The following is a 16806-nucleotide window of genomic DNA, read 5'->3' as shown; positions in this document are numbered from 1 at the left end:
GACAAGCCCCTCCGTACCCATAGCTGCACAAAGAGTAATATTACCCCCCCGTTGGCCAGGAACCTCAGTGATGGCTCTTTGGCCAATGATGTTACGGCCTCTTCGCCTTCGTTTCTGGAGGTTGAAGCCAGCCTCATCCAGGAAGAGGTACTCATGGGGTCTGGCCATCGCGTCCAACTGCATTATCCTCTGTGAACATGGAAAAGCGTACAGGTGTTCAGAACGGTCAATCAGGTAGCACAGTATTGTCCAGAAGTAATGTAGGCCACTAAGCAACACAGTATGTCCACTAACTGTACTGTGGACATGGATGTATACGTACTTGCACATACTCGTAACGTTGTTCTATGTGTCGCGCAGAGTTGCGCTCAAAGGGAACCCTGTAGACCTGTTTCATCCTCATCTGTTGGCGCCGGAGAACTCGGTCTATTGTGGACACGCTGACAGCATCAATGTTCTCAAAGTTTACATTATCTGCAATGACTTTGTCTCTGATCTCTCGGAGTCTAATGCAGTTGTTCTCACAGACCATATCTGCAATGAGGGTTTCTTGTGCCGCTGTGAATATGGCAACCCTCCCACCTCTATGTGGCATCCTTTCAGCTCTAAAGAAAGAAACATGTGTTGTCAATTGACTGATTTATATGTAAAACTACATGTAAAGTAACAGACCACTTTCACAGGCCGGTAAAACTGTAGTGTGACAAAGAAAGCAATAGCGTACTATACCTGTTGTGTTGTCTAAATGCCTTGATAATGGTGGCCACGGTGAACCTACTCAGGTTTGGATGTACTCTTCGTCCCGCTTCAGCCATTGTCATGCCATGGCCAATGACATGATCAATTACTGTTGCTCGCATATCATCTGTTATGATGGTGCGAGGTTGTCTTCTTCTCCCACCTGGACCTTCTCCTCTCTCTTGTTGGCCTCCTTCTCTTCCTCCTCTACTCCGAACTCCTCTTCTTCTTAGGCCTTCACCTCTTCCTCCTCTGATCTCAACCCCTCTTCCTCTTTGGCCTGCAGCTCTTCTCCTTCCGCACGCTCGAATGCCTTCATCCATTGTGATTGTTTGGCATCTTCACCAAACTATGCTTTTATAGGTGGGGTCACATCATTAGCAACAGGTGTCTTCAATTTTGAGTCGTTGTGTGTAGTGACTGACGCCAGGTGTGTTCCCTGTGTTCAAAGATTGGTGACTGTGGCAAGCATTTTGCATCACATGGGCTTTCATTTGAGAATATGAGCAGAGTTGTTTTGCAACATGTGTTTTAGCAAGGAAAAATGTGTTTAGATTTATGAGTACAGAGGGTTGTGTTTTGTGAATTGTGTCTTCATGTGACATGTGTTTATGGTACTGGAATATGGTGGCTACATTTAGTAAATGTGTTTAGACTACTGGTCATTTGGGTTACAGGATTGGCTTTTGTGTTTTAACATTTGAGAAAAACTGTAACTAATTCAAAATATATTTCAATATTTATTTAACCAAAACAAAACAAGTTTACTCTAAATTGATGTTGTACAGTAAAAAAAATGTTCTTCTGTTTTCCATAAAGTGTATGTAAATATCTGGTTTAAACTGTGAATATACTGCTGTGTATTGAAATTCCTTTTGTTTTGCATAGAAATATACTGAACAACATACAAAGCATAATATATAAAATACTACCAGAGTTTTTTCTTTGAAAGAAGCTCCTTATGTCCATTCTTGTATATCAGTACATAACTGAAACCGATTTATTTAGCCGTGGAGGGAAACAACTGAAAATATGAAATAAACACACATGTAAGCTGAGACTCTCTAAAGAAACAGCATTGTTGTTGTTCGGTTTGATATCAATCTTTCGTGATACACCGTCATATTTACATTATTTGTACAGTACGAATGATTTGCTTTGGTACCTGGTCGAACTTCAGTTCTCCTCTGTCTGCCTCGCTGCGCTTCTCCAACAGCGCACTTGCAGGCAGCAGCTCCCCCCGCCCCCTCGCTCAGTCACTTAGTGTCTGAGCTCGGATCATACCAATATTAGGGGGGATTTACGCACAGTCGTAAATTCCCACAGTGTGCACTATGTGCTTCGAATATTGTGTGTAGTTTTTGTTTTATATAGTTGTCAGCCAGGCATCTAACTATGAAAGAATTACACTCCAAAAGACCCCGGGCTTCTGAAAAAACAACCCGGGCTTAAGCCCAGTAAGCCCCCCCCCCCCCCCGCTCCGCCACTGCTTTGGATGCTAACAGGTTGCCATAGTTGCCAGTAGTTCTCATGATAGATGCCGATCTGTCTGCAAACACTTTCAGACTGCTGACCAAATGATAAAGAAACTGTTCGAAAAGTGCAAGAAAGAATAAACAGTTAATGTTTGCCTTCTAACGAACTTGTGCCTTTTACAACATGTTGGTTTCAGTGGTAATGCATTCGTTTTTATTTTGGTGGCAGACATTCTGTTTACAGAGAGGCGCAAACTACAGGTGAACTCGTCCATCTGCAAATGACCAAAGCAATCAAAAGGAATAGCCAGCGACCACATGCCAACTGATCGGCAAATAAACATTTTTCACTAGTGACTGGAAATAGTACATACATCTTGGGCCTATGAGTGAAGTCAAAATGTATATGGGGAGTCAGCTGGGAGAGTATGAAACTGTCCAAATCAGTAACACAGGCATTTATATGAATCTAACAAAGACCACAAAGATGAAACTTTCTTTAGAAGCTTAGGAGTCAACCTTTATTGATACTGTTAAAAAAAAATCACATCAAACAACAGAAAATTATATACGTCTTTCATATTTGCTTCAGTACTGCTGTTTATACTCGTATGCTGCATTTCTTATTTCTTATTACAGCTGAACTCAATTAGCAGAATATAAAAAAATATACCCAGTCTGCAAGACATAAAAAAAATCTGTAATTTATTGATGCTCCAGCTGTTAATAAAGCACAATGTTTGGGAGTCTGAAAACAATTAACATTTCTAAGGCAGAATCTTATTTTTTGCAGTGGCACATAAAAACAAAAAGGTAACAGTAATCCATAGCAGGATATCAAACGGAGCCATAGAAAACAGGGCGGCTGGTGGTATAATCTCCATTTTCATCCTCATCCCTGATGTATATACTGACACCTTGTAGGGCCATACAACACCTCCAAGCAACAGGCAATGCAGCCAAATATGATGCTAGAAACTGCTAGCAAAGCACGTGTTTGTCTTGCTAATGTTACATTTTGTTTATGGACATTACAACAAACCAACTGGTTTGATTTAGCACGTTGACATCAAAGGTATGAACTACAATGAGCTAATTGGAGTTACCAATGCATGTAGCAACACAACGGTACAGGACATAAGTGAATGACGTACATTGAAATTGTAATTGTAAAAAAAAAAGATGATGAAGAAGAAAACTTGAAAGGGCATCGGATATAGGAGGAATACCAGCAGTTTCAACCTCTTTCCTAAACCAAGAAATCTAAATGTTTTTGCTAATTTCTGGCAGGTTTTATCTCAATTACGATGAGTTAATGCTAGGCTAAAAAAATGTCTTTTTATCTGCTAGCTAGAACGATTTTCTAATGTAGACAAAATCTTTTTCAGATTTACCAAAATGCTCATTTTTAGTGTAGCTAAGGGGTTGATAAATGCTGGTAAGCCTAAAATGACCTTTAAATGGTCATCTGTTGTGTTTCCTAACTGTTCACACAGTGTTCATCTCGGTGATTGGACACCTTGTCAATATTCAAGTACTCTCCTATATTCCTGTCGGGGAGTAAAATAAATTAGATGCGCTTTGAACTGCCCTGCAGTTGCAACGTGACCGGTGATGATATAACTGAAGACATACAATACACATAATAATGGTATTAAAGTACAGTATCAGCATTGTGTATAAAAATGTGAGGAGAGACATGAACCTGATTTTTGAAGATTGATTTCATCAGCTTCACTGCTAAAAAAAAAAGCAAATACACATTGTAATTTCCCAGCAGTCTATGTGCGCAGTTACAAAAAAACCCAAAATCAAAACAAACCAAAAAACATAAATTGCTGTAACCTAAAATCAACTACATGAAAATGCGGTTAAGGACAAATTCCAAAGCCTCAAGATATCAACCAACAAAGTATTTAAAACATATCTCAAACATATACTGTAAAAACACACCTTCCACATAACCTCCGTACACTTCCCTGTCACAAAAGGTACAAAAACCTGACCACAAATTATATAACTGGATCATCTCTGGACTATATAGTCGGGATTTGTTACTTTGGTACGTTGTTGTTGGGTAACAAAACAGCACCAAATTGCAAATCTTTTTGAAGAAATTTAGAAAAACATATGTTTCTTATCAGTTACGTAACACCATTAAAAATATGATCAGCTAAGATTACTTGGAAATCCAGTTCTTAAAAACCCTTCATTGGTCACACAGCAATGGAGAAATAAGCCAATTGATTCTACCTAGCGCTTAACACAGTTACTTTGATTTTAACTTAACAAAGGCCTAACTCAGTAGTTGATAGAGACAACAAAAAACTTTCATCCATTGCAGTAATCTTTTTTTTGGACTTTTCCGTTCCCACATGCTTTGCTGTCCAGCAACAATCCTCCCTGATTTCACAAATGCAAAGTAAAATACTTTCCCAAATAGCCCCATTCACTTTATATGAGACAGAATATTAAGTTGAACTGCTATGCAAAACAATTTTTTTGCTTATCAGCAAATAGTCACATAGTCTTTTTCACAGCCATATGAAAAAGAAAGGTTTACCAGGACTCTAATCAGCTCTGTTAAAAAGTCCTTACATCCTTACTGGAGTTCATAAAGTAAGTAGAAGCAAGTCGCATCATCACAGCAAAGTCACGCTAATGCCAGACCATGCAATGCTCAGAGAAACAGCAAAAATCTCAAGAGCTACATCTCAGACTCAACAGGCCTCGGTTAATATGTTAAGTACTAAAGTTCACGACGGTAAAGTAACAAAAAGACTGAACCAGTATGGCTTGACATGACAGCACGACAGCAGGGCTTAGGTTTGTAACGTTGCATCTGAACAAATCACAAGTATTCTGGAAGAACAATGTCCTTTGGACAGATAAAACCAAAGTGGAGTATATAAAGCATATAAACATAAACTTCCTAATACCAACTGTCAAGCACTGTGGTGGAGGGGTGATGATTTCAACTTGTTTTGTAGTTAAATGACCTGGACAGCTTGTAGTCACTGAGTCAAGTGAACTTAAGCAATGCCATAAACATCCATCCATCCATCTTTTCATGTTATTGCTGCTAATGGTGGTTCTACAATCCTGGGTTACACTTTGTTTTTCACAGAACTGCACAGAGGCCTGTGAAAACTTTTTCATGTGACTATACATTTTTATTTTTTTGGAGGTTCAATCTTAGATTGCCACATAAAAAACTACATACAGAGCTCAGTTAGAAATCCTGTATTAAAATGGTTTAATTGTCAGCTAACAGTTTCACTTGATATGCTATCCCATACCAGATGTGGCACACAGAACAACTGGCATTCAATATACTGCTGATCTTTGGCTTATAGTAGGAGTACCTTTGGCAGTGAGGACCACAACCTTCAAAGTGAAAGAACTAGTCAACAGGACGGTAATATCAATGTGATATCAAAGCAGGTGCATTGGTAAGGTGGGAGGAGTTTGTCTGTGTGATTTAGGGTCGAAGGCTTGGGGGAGGACGCGATGGCGGTGGACAGGGAAGCCCTGGGGGAGTGCGCGATGGCGGTGGTCCTGGGGGCACCTGGCCTGATGGTGGAGATCTGGCAGGGGGGCTGGTGGCAGTAGTAGATGGTGGAGTGGTGCAAGTTATGGGGCGGTAGTCTGGTGGTGGTGGCGAAGGGGTGTGGATAGGGGTACGAGGTGGGGCCTTGGCTGCCGCTGACTCCTCTTTCACTCTTGTGAAGTTTATGCATCGACCCTAAAGGAAAAGAAAGAAAAGTGGGATTAAAAAAGCTTTAAAATAATTTTTAAAATAAACATAAAATAATTATATAATCCTGTTTTCAGGTCTTTCATGTTGGTTGGACCCCAAACTTAGTCCAGACTGAAGTATTAACAGATAGTCACAGTGATGAATGATATCTAACAGCGCCTAGCATTAGCAACCACGATGCTAATGTTTACAATGAAATATCTAACCAGCTGTAATAAGGCCCGTCTTGAAATGCTCTCTTTGTCTGATACAAAGAAATCTTGTAAATAGAGTCATTTCTTTGCAACTGGTCACAAAGGACCTGTGTCATTTTGCTGTTGATTTAGGGTAAATATGATCTTGGAGCAGTTTCCATCCGTAGGATCACTGTAGCATAGCAACAGCAGTAGTTTTCAGTCAGTGATGGTACGTGAGGTGGGTTTTTCTGTGTTTATGCATGTTACGTTCTCATCTTCAGGATAGAAAAATATAATATTACTTATGTTCAGCAAATGCAGCAGCTGCATGGCATTTGTGATCCAATGCTGCTGTACCTATTTCCAGTCATCACACTACCTTGCCAAAATTCAAGCATTGCACAAATAAGTTAATAGAGTATTACATGGAAAAGTACTAAATGAAACATCTGAATTGAGACACAGAGTATGTGTTGTTAAAAGTGGTATTTTTTTACGATAACATGGAAAATACTACTGATAAAAAGCATCTGATGCAATATATAATACATAATCTATATATATTTAGATTAAAAAAAAACTGGAGGAAAAAAGTGTCTAATCTAAAGTAGGCTACATCTGGGCTAAGAAGGCATCCGAGCTCAGGTCATGGTACAGTCACTGCTCTTTGTATGCTTGTGTGTGCCAGTCTGTGTGTGTGGCCAGCTGGTGTTCCAGATTATGCTTAAATCCCCGCTTTTACGCCCCCACTCCAAATTATCCCTGCTAGTCCAATGTTCTGTACCAAGAACTGTAGGTCCGAATGCCAACGGTCCATATGGAGAGAGAAGATTAGGGTTAGAGGCTGGGGCTGAACTGTGCCAGAGGTGGTAAACGTTAGCAGTGAAGCTGGAATACTTTAACAGGTTGACTTATCAGGGCGTAAAAGCAACAAATTTATTTAGACAGAAATCACATTTTAGTTACTCATAAAATGTTACACCAACCACTGGTTTCAGCGAGTTCACAGAGGTCACTGTTACCAGTGAAACTCTACCCGCTGCATAGCTGCATGCGGTTGGCAGTCAGGGTGGAATGAAGTAATGTTAATCTGCTAATAAGCAGTATCAGCGACTTGAGCCGCAGGTCCCTGGTTTTACATAGTGGAAAACGAAGGAATGGGAAATGATGTCACTCGTAAAACTCTAATGAAAAAGACCTTAGGCACAAGGGAAGATGGATTTTGATCTTTAATGTTAATATAATGTGACAGTGTTGCAGATAAAGCACGACAGTGAGTAAAAGTGAGACACAGATAGAGAAAAATAGCCAGAGAAGAAATGAAAGACAGAATAATCCAAACTGAACTGAGAGAATTTCCCATTCTTAAGTTTTTCCCTTTATTCAAGCCAACCAACCTCTCCTGTCTTCTTCCATTTAGCAAGAACATCTCTGGATCTACAACAGACTCCACCCTGGCACTGATGTTGACGTTCATCAGAGTAACTTAAAGCTAAGGGATACTTTAGATATTAAAAATAAGGTAAATATATAAAAAAAGCATGATGCAGATTAAGCAGTGTCTTTTTCAGCAACACATACATACACTCATCAGCCACTTTGTTAGGTGCACTTGTTCAGCTCGCAAATATCTAATCAGCCACTCTCATTGCAACAACTCAGTGCAGACATGGTCAAGACTACAATTAGGGTTTGATCCACCATGCAATACCAAGAAAGTGTTTGATTTGCAGTGGATTTATTTTTCAGCATGACAATGATCTCAAATACTCCACCAATAATGAAAGCACACCTGGACAGACAAAAAAAAAAACGCAATGAAGAACTATCAGTCGTGGATTGGCCTCCCCAGAGCCCACACCTCAATGAAGCAATCTGGCATCATCTTAACAGAGAACAGAACGCAGCCAACATCCAAAGAAGAGCGTCTTTCAAGAAGCCTCGAAAACCTTTTCAAAAAAGGTGTTTGAAGAATAACAAAAATCATTAAACTAATTACACTGTGGGGGGCTGAGATAAGTATTTAACTAAGAAATGTTGACATTAATTGTATGTGAATTTTGTTTCAATTTCTTCATCCTTAATCCATCTTTGAACCTCTCAACATTTTCCTGGATTAAAGAAAGCCACACTCGCTTGGTCTTTTTCACTGACCTCCACCACTGTCTACAGTCTTACCAAGGTCATTAAATTGTCTAGGACAACGCAAAATGTATGTGTGTGTGTGTGAGAGAGAGTTTTGTTCAGTTGGCTTCTGAAGACGGGCCTGGCAGACATCTGCCAAAGGCATTACCTTGTGTCCTTCAGCCAGCTAAATGGCTCCCTGTAGAGCTCCGTGTTTATGTCAGTGAAAGACAAAGAGGGGAGGCAGTGTGGACTAGCTCTGCTTCATACTGTACACTCTGACGTCAGTGTAATGGATGCGGTTTGGTGACACACATTCGCATAATGTGTGTCACCAACTCCGTTCTCCAGTTTAGAAACTTTTACTGTAACTCTTCAAGTACACACACACACATTCTCACACACTGCTGCTGCAGTATTTTTCCACGGTTAGAAACAGGCCTTTAGGGATGAAAACTCACATATGGCAAAGAGTCAATGCTACTGCATTCGACAGCAAGTCATATTTGTGTTATTTCTGATTATTCAACAAACATAAATGTCTGTTATAGTTGAAAAAAAAAACCAAATACCAGCTGAATAAAATGCTTAAAAACAGAGTGATTTATTGTCACGCTGGAGATTTAGCTATGCTGCTGTCTCTGGCTGAAACCAAAAATTCCTCAAACATTCCTTTGATGAACAATTTAAAGAAGCAGAGATGTTAGTAGGTTCATTGCTGAGCGAGAAACAGTAAGTGTAGTCATTGCTCTATAGAACACTACATATTTTTAAGCACTACAGGATCCTTAAGTAAATTTACCTGAAGCTCAGGAGCACAAACACACTTCCTCTCTTTAACCCTGGACAGCTCATCTGAATCACAAATGTGGCTCTGGTATCACCCACTTGCTAATTTAAATGGCATCTTCTTTCAGGACCAGCTGTCCCACTAACAGAACAGATGCTGGTTTGGGTATTTTTTTGGCAGAAGGTTGTTCCTCACCAAATGACCTAATTTTAGTCAAGTCAGTCAATCCAAGTCTTTTGCATTCATTACCATGAATCCATCATCCTATATTAAAAAAGCACAATCATGTTTGGTGTTGTTATCTCATTCAGTCGTGGCCGATAGCCGCCCCTCCCTGAGCCTGGTTCTGCTGGAGGTTTTTCCTTTCCACTGTCACTAAAGTGCTTGCTCATAGGGGGTCATATGATTGTTGATTTTTTTTCTCTGTATGTATTATTGTAGGGTTTAATTTACAATATAAAGCGCTTTAAGGCGACTCTTGTTCTGATTTTGTGCTGTATAAATAAAATTGAATTGAACTGAATCGCCATACTTGATCATCACTGAATGTCCTCTGACTTTTGTTTTAGCAAGGGAAAGTTTTAGTTCTATATTTTTTATATAATCGTGTTATCAGTGAAAAGAAGATGGAACAGCCAAAAAAGATTGAGACTGTATCTGATCCTACTGAGCAACTGCGTGGGTGTCTGATAATACCAGTGTTTCTAGTAGAGTGATCACAATCATTTCGTTACCAAATTAACTGTCAATCAGATACTTTTGGATAAAAAAAAACAACAGACATACACATTTGCTTTCTTATTTGTTTTGATATAATAAATAGTTCTTTCTTGGTCAGAGAGTTTTTGACTGGTCCACTGCTGTGTGAGGACTGTAAACATCTGTCTGTGCAGTCTACAGCGTACAGGTTTAGACTTTGTGTCTTAATGACAGAAAATAAACCAATGAGCAAACCAAGCAAACTGTGAGTTTTCTGACAACAAATAGGAAACAGCTTGTGTACTGCTTGATCATTAAAATATTTTGGGTTTTTTATCATCATAAAAAAAAAAAAACAGGAAGTTGCATAACCACAAAAAAATGAGTTCACTGTTACAGGACTGCAGCCGAAGTCAGTCCCCAGGGTGACAGTCATGCTGTTGCAATTAGCATAAAGAAACATGCATGCGGGAATGCAGATGGAACTCATTTAGAGAGTTTTCTTATGGATTTGAATGTGTGCCAGCTTTGCAGTGTGAGACTGTAGATCTGAAAACCTCAGGATGAAATTGAAAACCACCAGCTTTTCAGGTAACATAAAAGGGAATGAGGTGTCTGACTCTTGTTTCTGCTGTTTCCTCTTTAATAAAAACATATTATTCTGCCTGGAAACGAGCCGGCACGCTGGCCTGTAGGCCTGCTTCTTTTGTTACAAACCACAAATGACTGGTGGAGGCGACATCGTTGGAAAGAGAGGATTTCTTCGACAAAATACGCATTGCGTCATGTTGAGCTTGCCCGAGCAATCATCATTAAAAAAGCTTTTCTGAGTAAGAGAAATTTGTCATTAAGGAAATCTCTTTTTATCTGTGTGCCAGGTTGTCTTTGGTGAAGATGGAATTCTAAGCTGAGGGTGACTTTTTTAGGTCTTGGGGAATCTGAATGTTTATGTGGCTGCAAATTCTATCGCTGTACATGTTCGTTGTGCCCAGAAAACAGTCTTAAATGTGGAATTCCTGCTAAAGAAGATCACTGGAAATTTTCCGCTAATAAGGCTGGATTTTAACTAGTGCTTTGGATGGGTCCCGATCAGCAGGAGAGTCAGCTATGGAGAGGAAAGAAAAGAAACAGGGAGGAAACAACTGGCAAAAGGAAAAAGGTGGAGAAGAATCAAGGGAGGGGAAAAAGGAAATGCTAACAACTGTATATGTCACCAAAATGGCTTTGAGTCAAACCATAGAGAATTTGAGGGTAGTGCAACACAGTTATGATCTATCATTGAATTACAAAGTGGCCTTTAAGACCAACAGAGATGAAAATAATATGCAACACATTTAAACATTAAAACGGTCTTTGCTAAGATTGTCGGAGGGATTTAAAGCATCCCTAGAGAGCTTCCTCTCCCAACATTCAGCCCAAACTCTTATCTAAGGCTTTTTGATAGAAAGGCCTCAGGCGTTAAAACTAAACCATGTGGCTTATCTGCGCTGAAGAAGAGAGACTTTTTACCAGCTTACGCGCACGAACACATCACAAAACTCTCCTGTTGAGCTACAAGGATGTGAGCTGCGGTTCGGCTTAACATCCGATTTATGGCGTATAATGTGAAGCAGGTGTGAGATCGAGGCTAGCTCAACAGCATGGAATGGGCTAGCTGAGGTGTCAGCCAGCACAGCCACACCAGGAGTGAATGAAGTGCGCTCCCAGATGGTGGAAGGGAGGGCAGGGTGAGCAAACAGCACAGATGAGCTGGACACTTTTAAAACTGCACCACTTCTCAGCCTATAGTGGATCACCGCTCATCTTAGACACTCAATATGCACTTGGTCAAAACTGTGCAAGTAAATGGATACATCCATTATTAGTGAGTTAGATTCGTTCCTACTAATTGATGCACTTTTATTGCAGCTGACCAGTCACAATGTTGTGATGTCATAATTTTGCAACAATCAATTCCAGTTTCTTTATATAGTACCAAATAACAAGACAACAACAATTGCTTCAAGGTGCTTCATATTGTAAGATAAAGACTCTACAATAACAGAGAGAAAATCCAACAATTAAATGACCCCAGTGAGCAAGTACTTGGCAACAGTGGGAAGGAAAAACTCCTTTTTAACAGGAAGAAACTTCCAGCAGAATGATGCTCAGGGAGGGGCAGCCATCTGCCATGACCGGGTGGGGGTGATAAAATACAAATTTAACAGGCAAACTTCACATGAGCACTGCTAAACTAGGCTACTTCTGACTGCCCACTGATCTGCAAGCAACTTTGCAACCCAACTTGACTATAGCTCCTCCTTTTATGCGGAATGTGACTTAATGAACAGTGTAGCTGTTGTCATTGACGCCTGCTCTCTGTGTTAGGGTGTTGCTCTTCCACCTCTGGCTTTGCATGTGTGTTTAGTTGCCTTGGTAACTAGTGATGATTAAATCTATCAGCAAGTGTTTCAGTTGATTTATAGTTTTGAATTGAGACGCTTGAAAACCAAGGCTTTGAAATCAGGGGTTCATTATTCCTGAAAAACTCCCTTGATTTATGTGCCACTCGTATTACTATTGGATGAAAAATAAATCTTTTTTACTTTTGAATTCTCGCTGTCCAGTGAAAAAAAAATTCAACAAGAGGGCATATATGAAACGAACATATAAAAACATGACATATAATTTAAGATGGAGAGAATGCAGTGAAGGAGGGATGACCTTGCAGATGAATTCTTAGACATCTGATGAAACAGAGATACTTACATGATCACCGGGCTGGGGTCTCATTAGAGAGACCTGGTCATACCCACGGCGGAACAGAGCCCAGATGGCGTCCAGTTTCCCCTGAAAAAGAAGGAGAGGAGCGAGAAGTTAAACAGCTGGCCAGATGTGAATTGCACACTTCTCCACACTGCAATCTATCACCTAATAAAAGACTGCTCATACTGACTTTTCTATATCAGCAAACATTTGGTCTGTGGTTCTTTTTCAAGGCCGAGACCAGGTTTTAATCCCAAACAAACACCACGGCAGCTGATTTGACTGATTAGTTCCTTCCCCTCTGGATAAAGCTGCTGAATCACTGATTAGTCACAAAGACTGCTGGATATATTTTAGTTAACTCCGGTCATGAACGCTTTAACCTTTAGCAACATAAAGCAATTAATAAAGCATGATAAAACACACGATCTGCCAAGAATCAGAGCGTGGGCTTACTTCTCAGAGACAGGAAAGAGCTGATCCCAGCTAAAACAACTGTAGGAATCCAGCGTGTATTTTATTGTAGACAGTATTTAACATTTGACAGAGCTGAAGGGCAAATGTTTTGAGATAAAATCTTCTGGATTAACCGAATAAAAAAATGCTAAAAGATGTTGCATTTGCTTGGACAAATAAGCAGTGGTGGCATGGATCCTAAACAGAAGTGCACTCACACATCAAAAAGTTTTAGAAAGATGGGGCCAGCCACAGCCCAATTTCCACATTCAGTGATCAATTTACAGTATTTACCCCACAGTTCAGTGTTCACATTCACCTTCTGTACATGCTGTTAGGCTGCTGTGAATGAATTATGAATGCAGCAGTGTGTACAGATAACAGTACGCTTACTGTATGAAAAGCGTCACACAGAGTGGTTTTATTTTAGGAGTAATATTTATGCTGTGCTGGCAGTCTCACTATGGGCATGTGTTGGTGCTATGGCACTATCAACTAATTACATGTATATAGCATGTATATACATGTGTGCTGTGTGCTGGGAAACTTCTGCTGCCCTCATGCCTTTAAAAAAAGTCGGTGGGTGAAAACTCAAAAATGCAAAGTGGTCTGAGTGTAAACAAAGCACATTTTTGACTTTCTAAAAAAGGAGGGTTTTTATGTAAGAGTGGTGAGCGTGAATTCCTGAACTAAATGCAAGCAGTACGAGCGTCTATACGGGATAACAGAGTGTGTGGATATATTTTACATTACAGTGTCCCATTGTGTGCTGATTCTGTGAAGCTGTGTTTACCCGGATGGGCGTGTACCACTTCCGGCTCTGAGGTGGCTTCTTGTTCTGAGGTTTCTTAGGTTTTGGCTCATAGGGTTCGTACTCCTGCTCTGGCATTTTCACCACAGCGTTCTTTGGCTTTTCCAGCTTAGCCCCCTCCTCAGTTGAACCCTTCCCTCCCCAGCGCACCTACAAGACGGTAGACCATACAAAAACAGAAAAGGTCACTGTAATCTGTTGTCTACAGATTTAATCGTGACTTTATTTCAGCAGCGTAAATGCATCGTTTTGACACCTCCATCCTCTTGATTCCCCCAATTCCTCTTCCTCCATAATATGAGGCATCCACAGTGGGCCACTTCTTTTTGGGAAGACCGTCGTCGTCATCTGACTCCTAAACACCGGTACACAAAAGAGTTTGTCTTTCACAGATGAAATAAAGGTGCAGGAAAGTCTTGGGGTATTACTTAGTTAGGCTGTATTTATGTGCATGTGTTTTGACTCACAGGCTCAGGAGGAGGTGGAGGAGGAGGCTCTTTGATCACCTTTAGACAAATAACAGACATGCCATGATTTTAAAAAGCTCATCCATAACATCAATGCAAGTGTTTATTATTTGTGAAACTAGTCGGTGTTTCTTACCACAGTGCAGCAGAGCGGCCAGAACCACCACAGGAAGAGCAGAGCAAGGAGGAGGAACAACGCCAGCAAGGTGATCAGGAGAATGGTGCCATCGAACTGGAGGGCAGACACAAACACACGACGCTAGAACATTACGACAAGTGCACCGTGCACATCATGTTTCACAGGCTGGACATAGATGCTAGCTAACAAAAACATGCAGGCGCCGTATCTCCAGGAGATAGAAGGAAGATGGCAACTGGCACAACACCTGATAAAAGTAGTAGTACAAGTAAAAAGGGAAAGTAACGCTGACAATTTTAAGATACTTGTAAATTATTTTACAAGTACCTCAACTACCAAATTTGTGGCATGTATACATCCATAGCTCTGATCTGGGACCTCGCTGCCCTTCTTCACTCATGCATAAGGTGCTAGCCTTCCATGTATGCGCATAGAAATCTTGACTTTGTACTCGATTTAATTGTTGTATAGTGAGATAGACAACACATATATAATAAAAACAGAAATAATAAGAATAAGTGTTTCCACTTTTGGTACTAGTGGGAAGGTTTTTGTTTTTTTGTTTTCAACTATAACTAATATTAGTACCAGCAACAGCAACTGTGACAGGAGTAGTGGTAGAACCAGATGTAGTGACTGAATGCTCGTATTATCCACAGTGGTAGTGCTGACAAGAAGAAGTAGTACAGTATTTTCAGCACTAATAGCAGTAGCGACAACAGATTAATCATAGCTGTGGTATGACTGATTTGAAGGAAAATAGTAAAAGCATATAGGCTCCAATATTCATGTTTTCCTTTCTCGAGGACAGTGGTTAATGTGAGCTTTTGCCATCCCTGAATGAATCCTTATGTTGACATTTCTCGCTTTAAGCTAGGCAGACGTCCGCTGGCCAAACATGGTTCTCATTAGAGACCACAGATGAGGATCACATGTGGTTAGACTTTCCCCTATCTATCTATCTTGTGGCAAAGCTGTGGAGGATTTATCTGAACTCAGCAGTGGGGCCCGCTGCAGAAAGCACGTCAGCGGAGCCAAATGATTATTTATTAAAAATCACCCAGATTATGATTTCCTGTGACAACAACTTAATTTGCAGAAAAGTTAAAACAATAGATGGTGGGGTGGGGGTGATGGGGCAGGGTTACTGCTAGCAAACAATGCTGAAAATTTTAATAGTGGCCACATCTGCATTTTGCTGCTTTTTCACATGTGAAGTGTGCGTTTTCTCCCATGCAATATGGGTGTCTTTTGTGGGCTAAGTACAAAGGCTGAAACCCCTCAGTGTGACACTTTGACAGATTCTGGGGAAAGGATGCAGGGGGTCAGTGGGTTTGTGGCTTTTGCTTTCAGCTTTGATTCAGAGACTCCAACTTGCATGTTGTTTATTGCACCAGGCCCTCCAATCTCCAGCTGACAACTTTCCGTGCCTTCTCGAGCCTGGTGTGACTTCAGTCTATATGTTTTAGTTTAGTGCCATGAGGCAGCTAATTGCAATGGTATGTCTAATTGAGGTCTCTTTATCGTGAACCACAACATAGTTGTTTAAATTTGCAGCGTCTTCGTGGATATGATGCTGCATGAATGGAGGCGGTGCAGCTTCAAAGACTGCATATCTTTTTGTTTTTTGGGCCTATTTAATATGTTCCAACATACCAACTTCATTTAGTTAAACTGCTTTAAATTGCATTCGTTAACTTGTTTTCATGGACTGAAATGCTGCTCCGTTTCACACATGCACCACCTCTAAATAGCAGTACCAAGAGTGCATCTGTCACAGATGTTTCACCCACAAAACTAAAATATTAAACCGGGAACTCCAAGGTCACCAAGCAGCTTCTTTAACCTTTTTTTGTGCCCGACACACGGAGGTTCATAAGGTCTTTGTTGGGTGGCTCACTGCTACCAACCTCTGTGGTTTGGCTACCAAAAAAAAAAAGGAGAAAAACAAAACTGAGAGTGGAGAAAGCGAGACAACTAAGAAAAGAGAGAAATGTTGGAGAAAGCAGAAGAAGAAGCAGAAGAAGAGTACAAACTGCAAAAACGTTTTTTCTTTCTATTTTGTCACAATTAAAATCTTTGCAGTGTCCCTGCGTGGATACATGAAGCTTCCACTTACACACTCTGTGGTGGTGATGTGAACGTTGCTGCTGATGAAGGACAGACCGTCGTTCATGCTCACTTGGAGATAAATCACCCTGAAACAACACACACACGCACACGGATGAAGGAAAGGAGAGTAGATCAGTGTTTGGGTATAACATTGCAATCCACGCCAAGCGAATTTAGATCGGTTTATTTAGTCTGTCTGAAGTTTTTCCAGCTCAAGCTCGACTTTGTTTGATGGGAATGATGTCATTTAAACTTGGGTTCGTGCCAAATAACGTCACCGAACTGTCTACGAAAGGTGAGGTGGTTTGTTACAT

At 40.5% G+C, this 16806-nt stretch overlaps 1 protein-coding gene across 1 annotated transcript in view; it reads right to left on the bottom strand.

Moving 5' to 3' along the window:
* Window positions 1-2623: 2623 nt before the first annotated feature.
* Window positions 2624-16806, bottom strand: part of antxr1c (ANTXR cell adhesion molecule 1c) — a 38127-nt gene continuing 23944 nt past the window's right edge. The window contains exons 12-18 of the mRNA XM_084938193.1: window positions 16500-16578; window positions 14378-14473; window positions 14242-14280; window positions 14031-14129; window positions 13757-13924; window positions 12511-12591; window positions 2624-5958 (exon numbers count right to left, since the gene is read on the bottom strand). Of these exons, the coding sequence (XP_084794319.1) occupies window positions 5695-5958; window positions 12511-12591; window positions 13757-13924; window positions 14031-14129; window positions 14242-14280; window positions 14378-14473; window positions 16500-16578 (826 nt within the window). The 3' untranslated portion in view covers window positions 2624-5694. The remainder of the gene's footprint in view (window positions 5959-12510; window positions 12592-13756; window positions 13925-14030; window positions 14130-14241; window positions 14281-14377; window positions 14474-16499; window positions 16579-16806) is intronic.

This window comes from Perissodus microlepis, chromosome 8 (assembly GCF_051167445.1).
Source record: "Perissodus microlepis isolate ML-2025 ecotype Zambia chromosome 8, ASM5116744v1, whole genome shotgun sequence".
Lineage (NCBI taxonomy): Eukaryota > Metazoa > Chordata > Actinopteri > Cichliformes > Cichlidae > Perissodus > Perissodus microlepis.
Note: the sequence above shows the minus strand (reverse complement) of the source record. Positions and strands in the feature narration are given on the sequence as shown.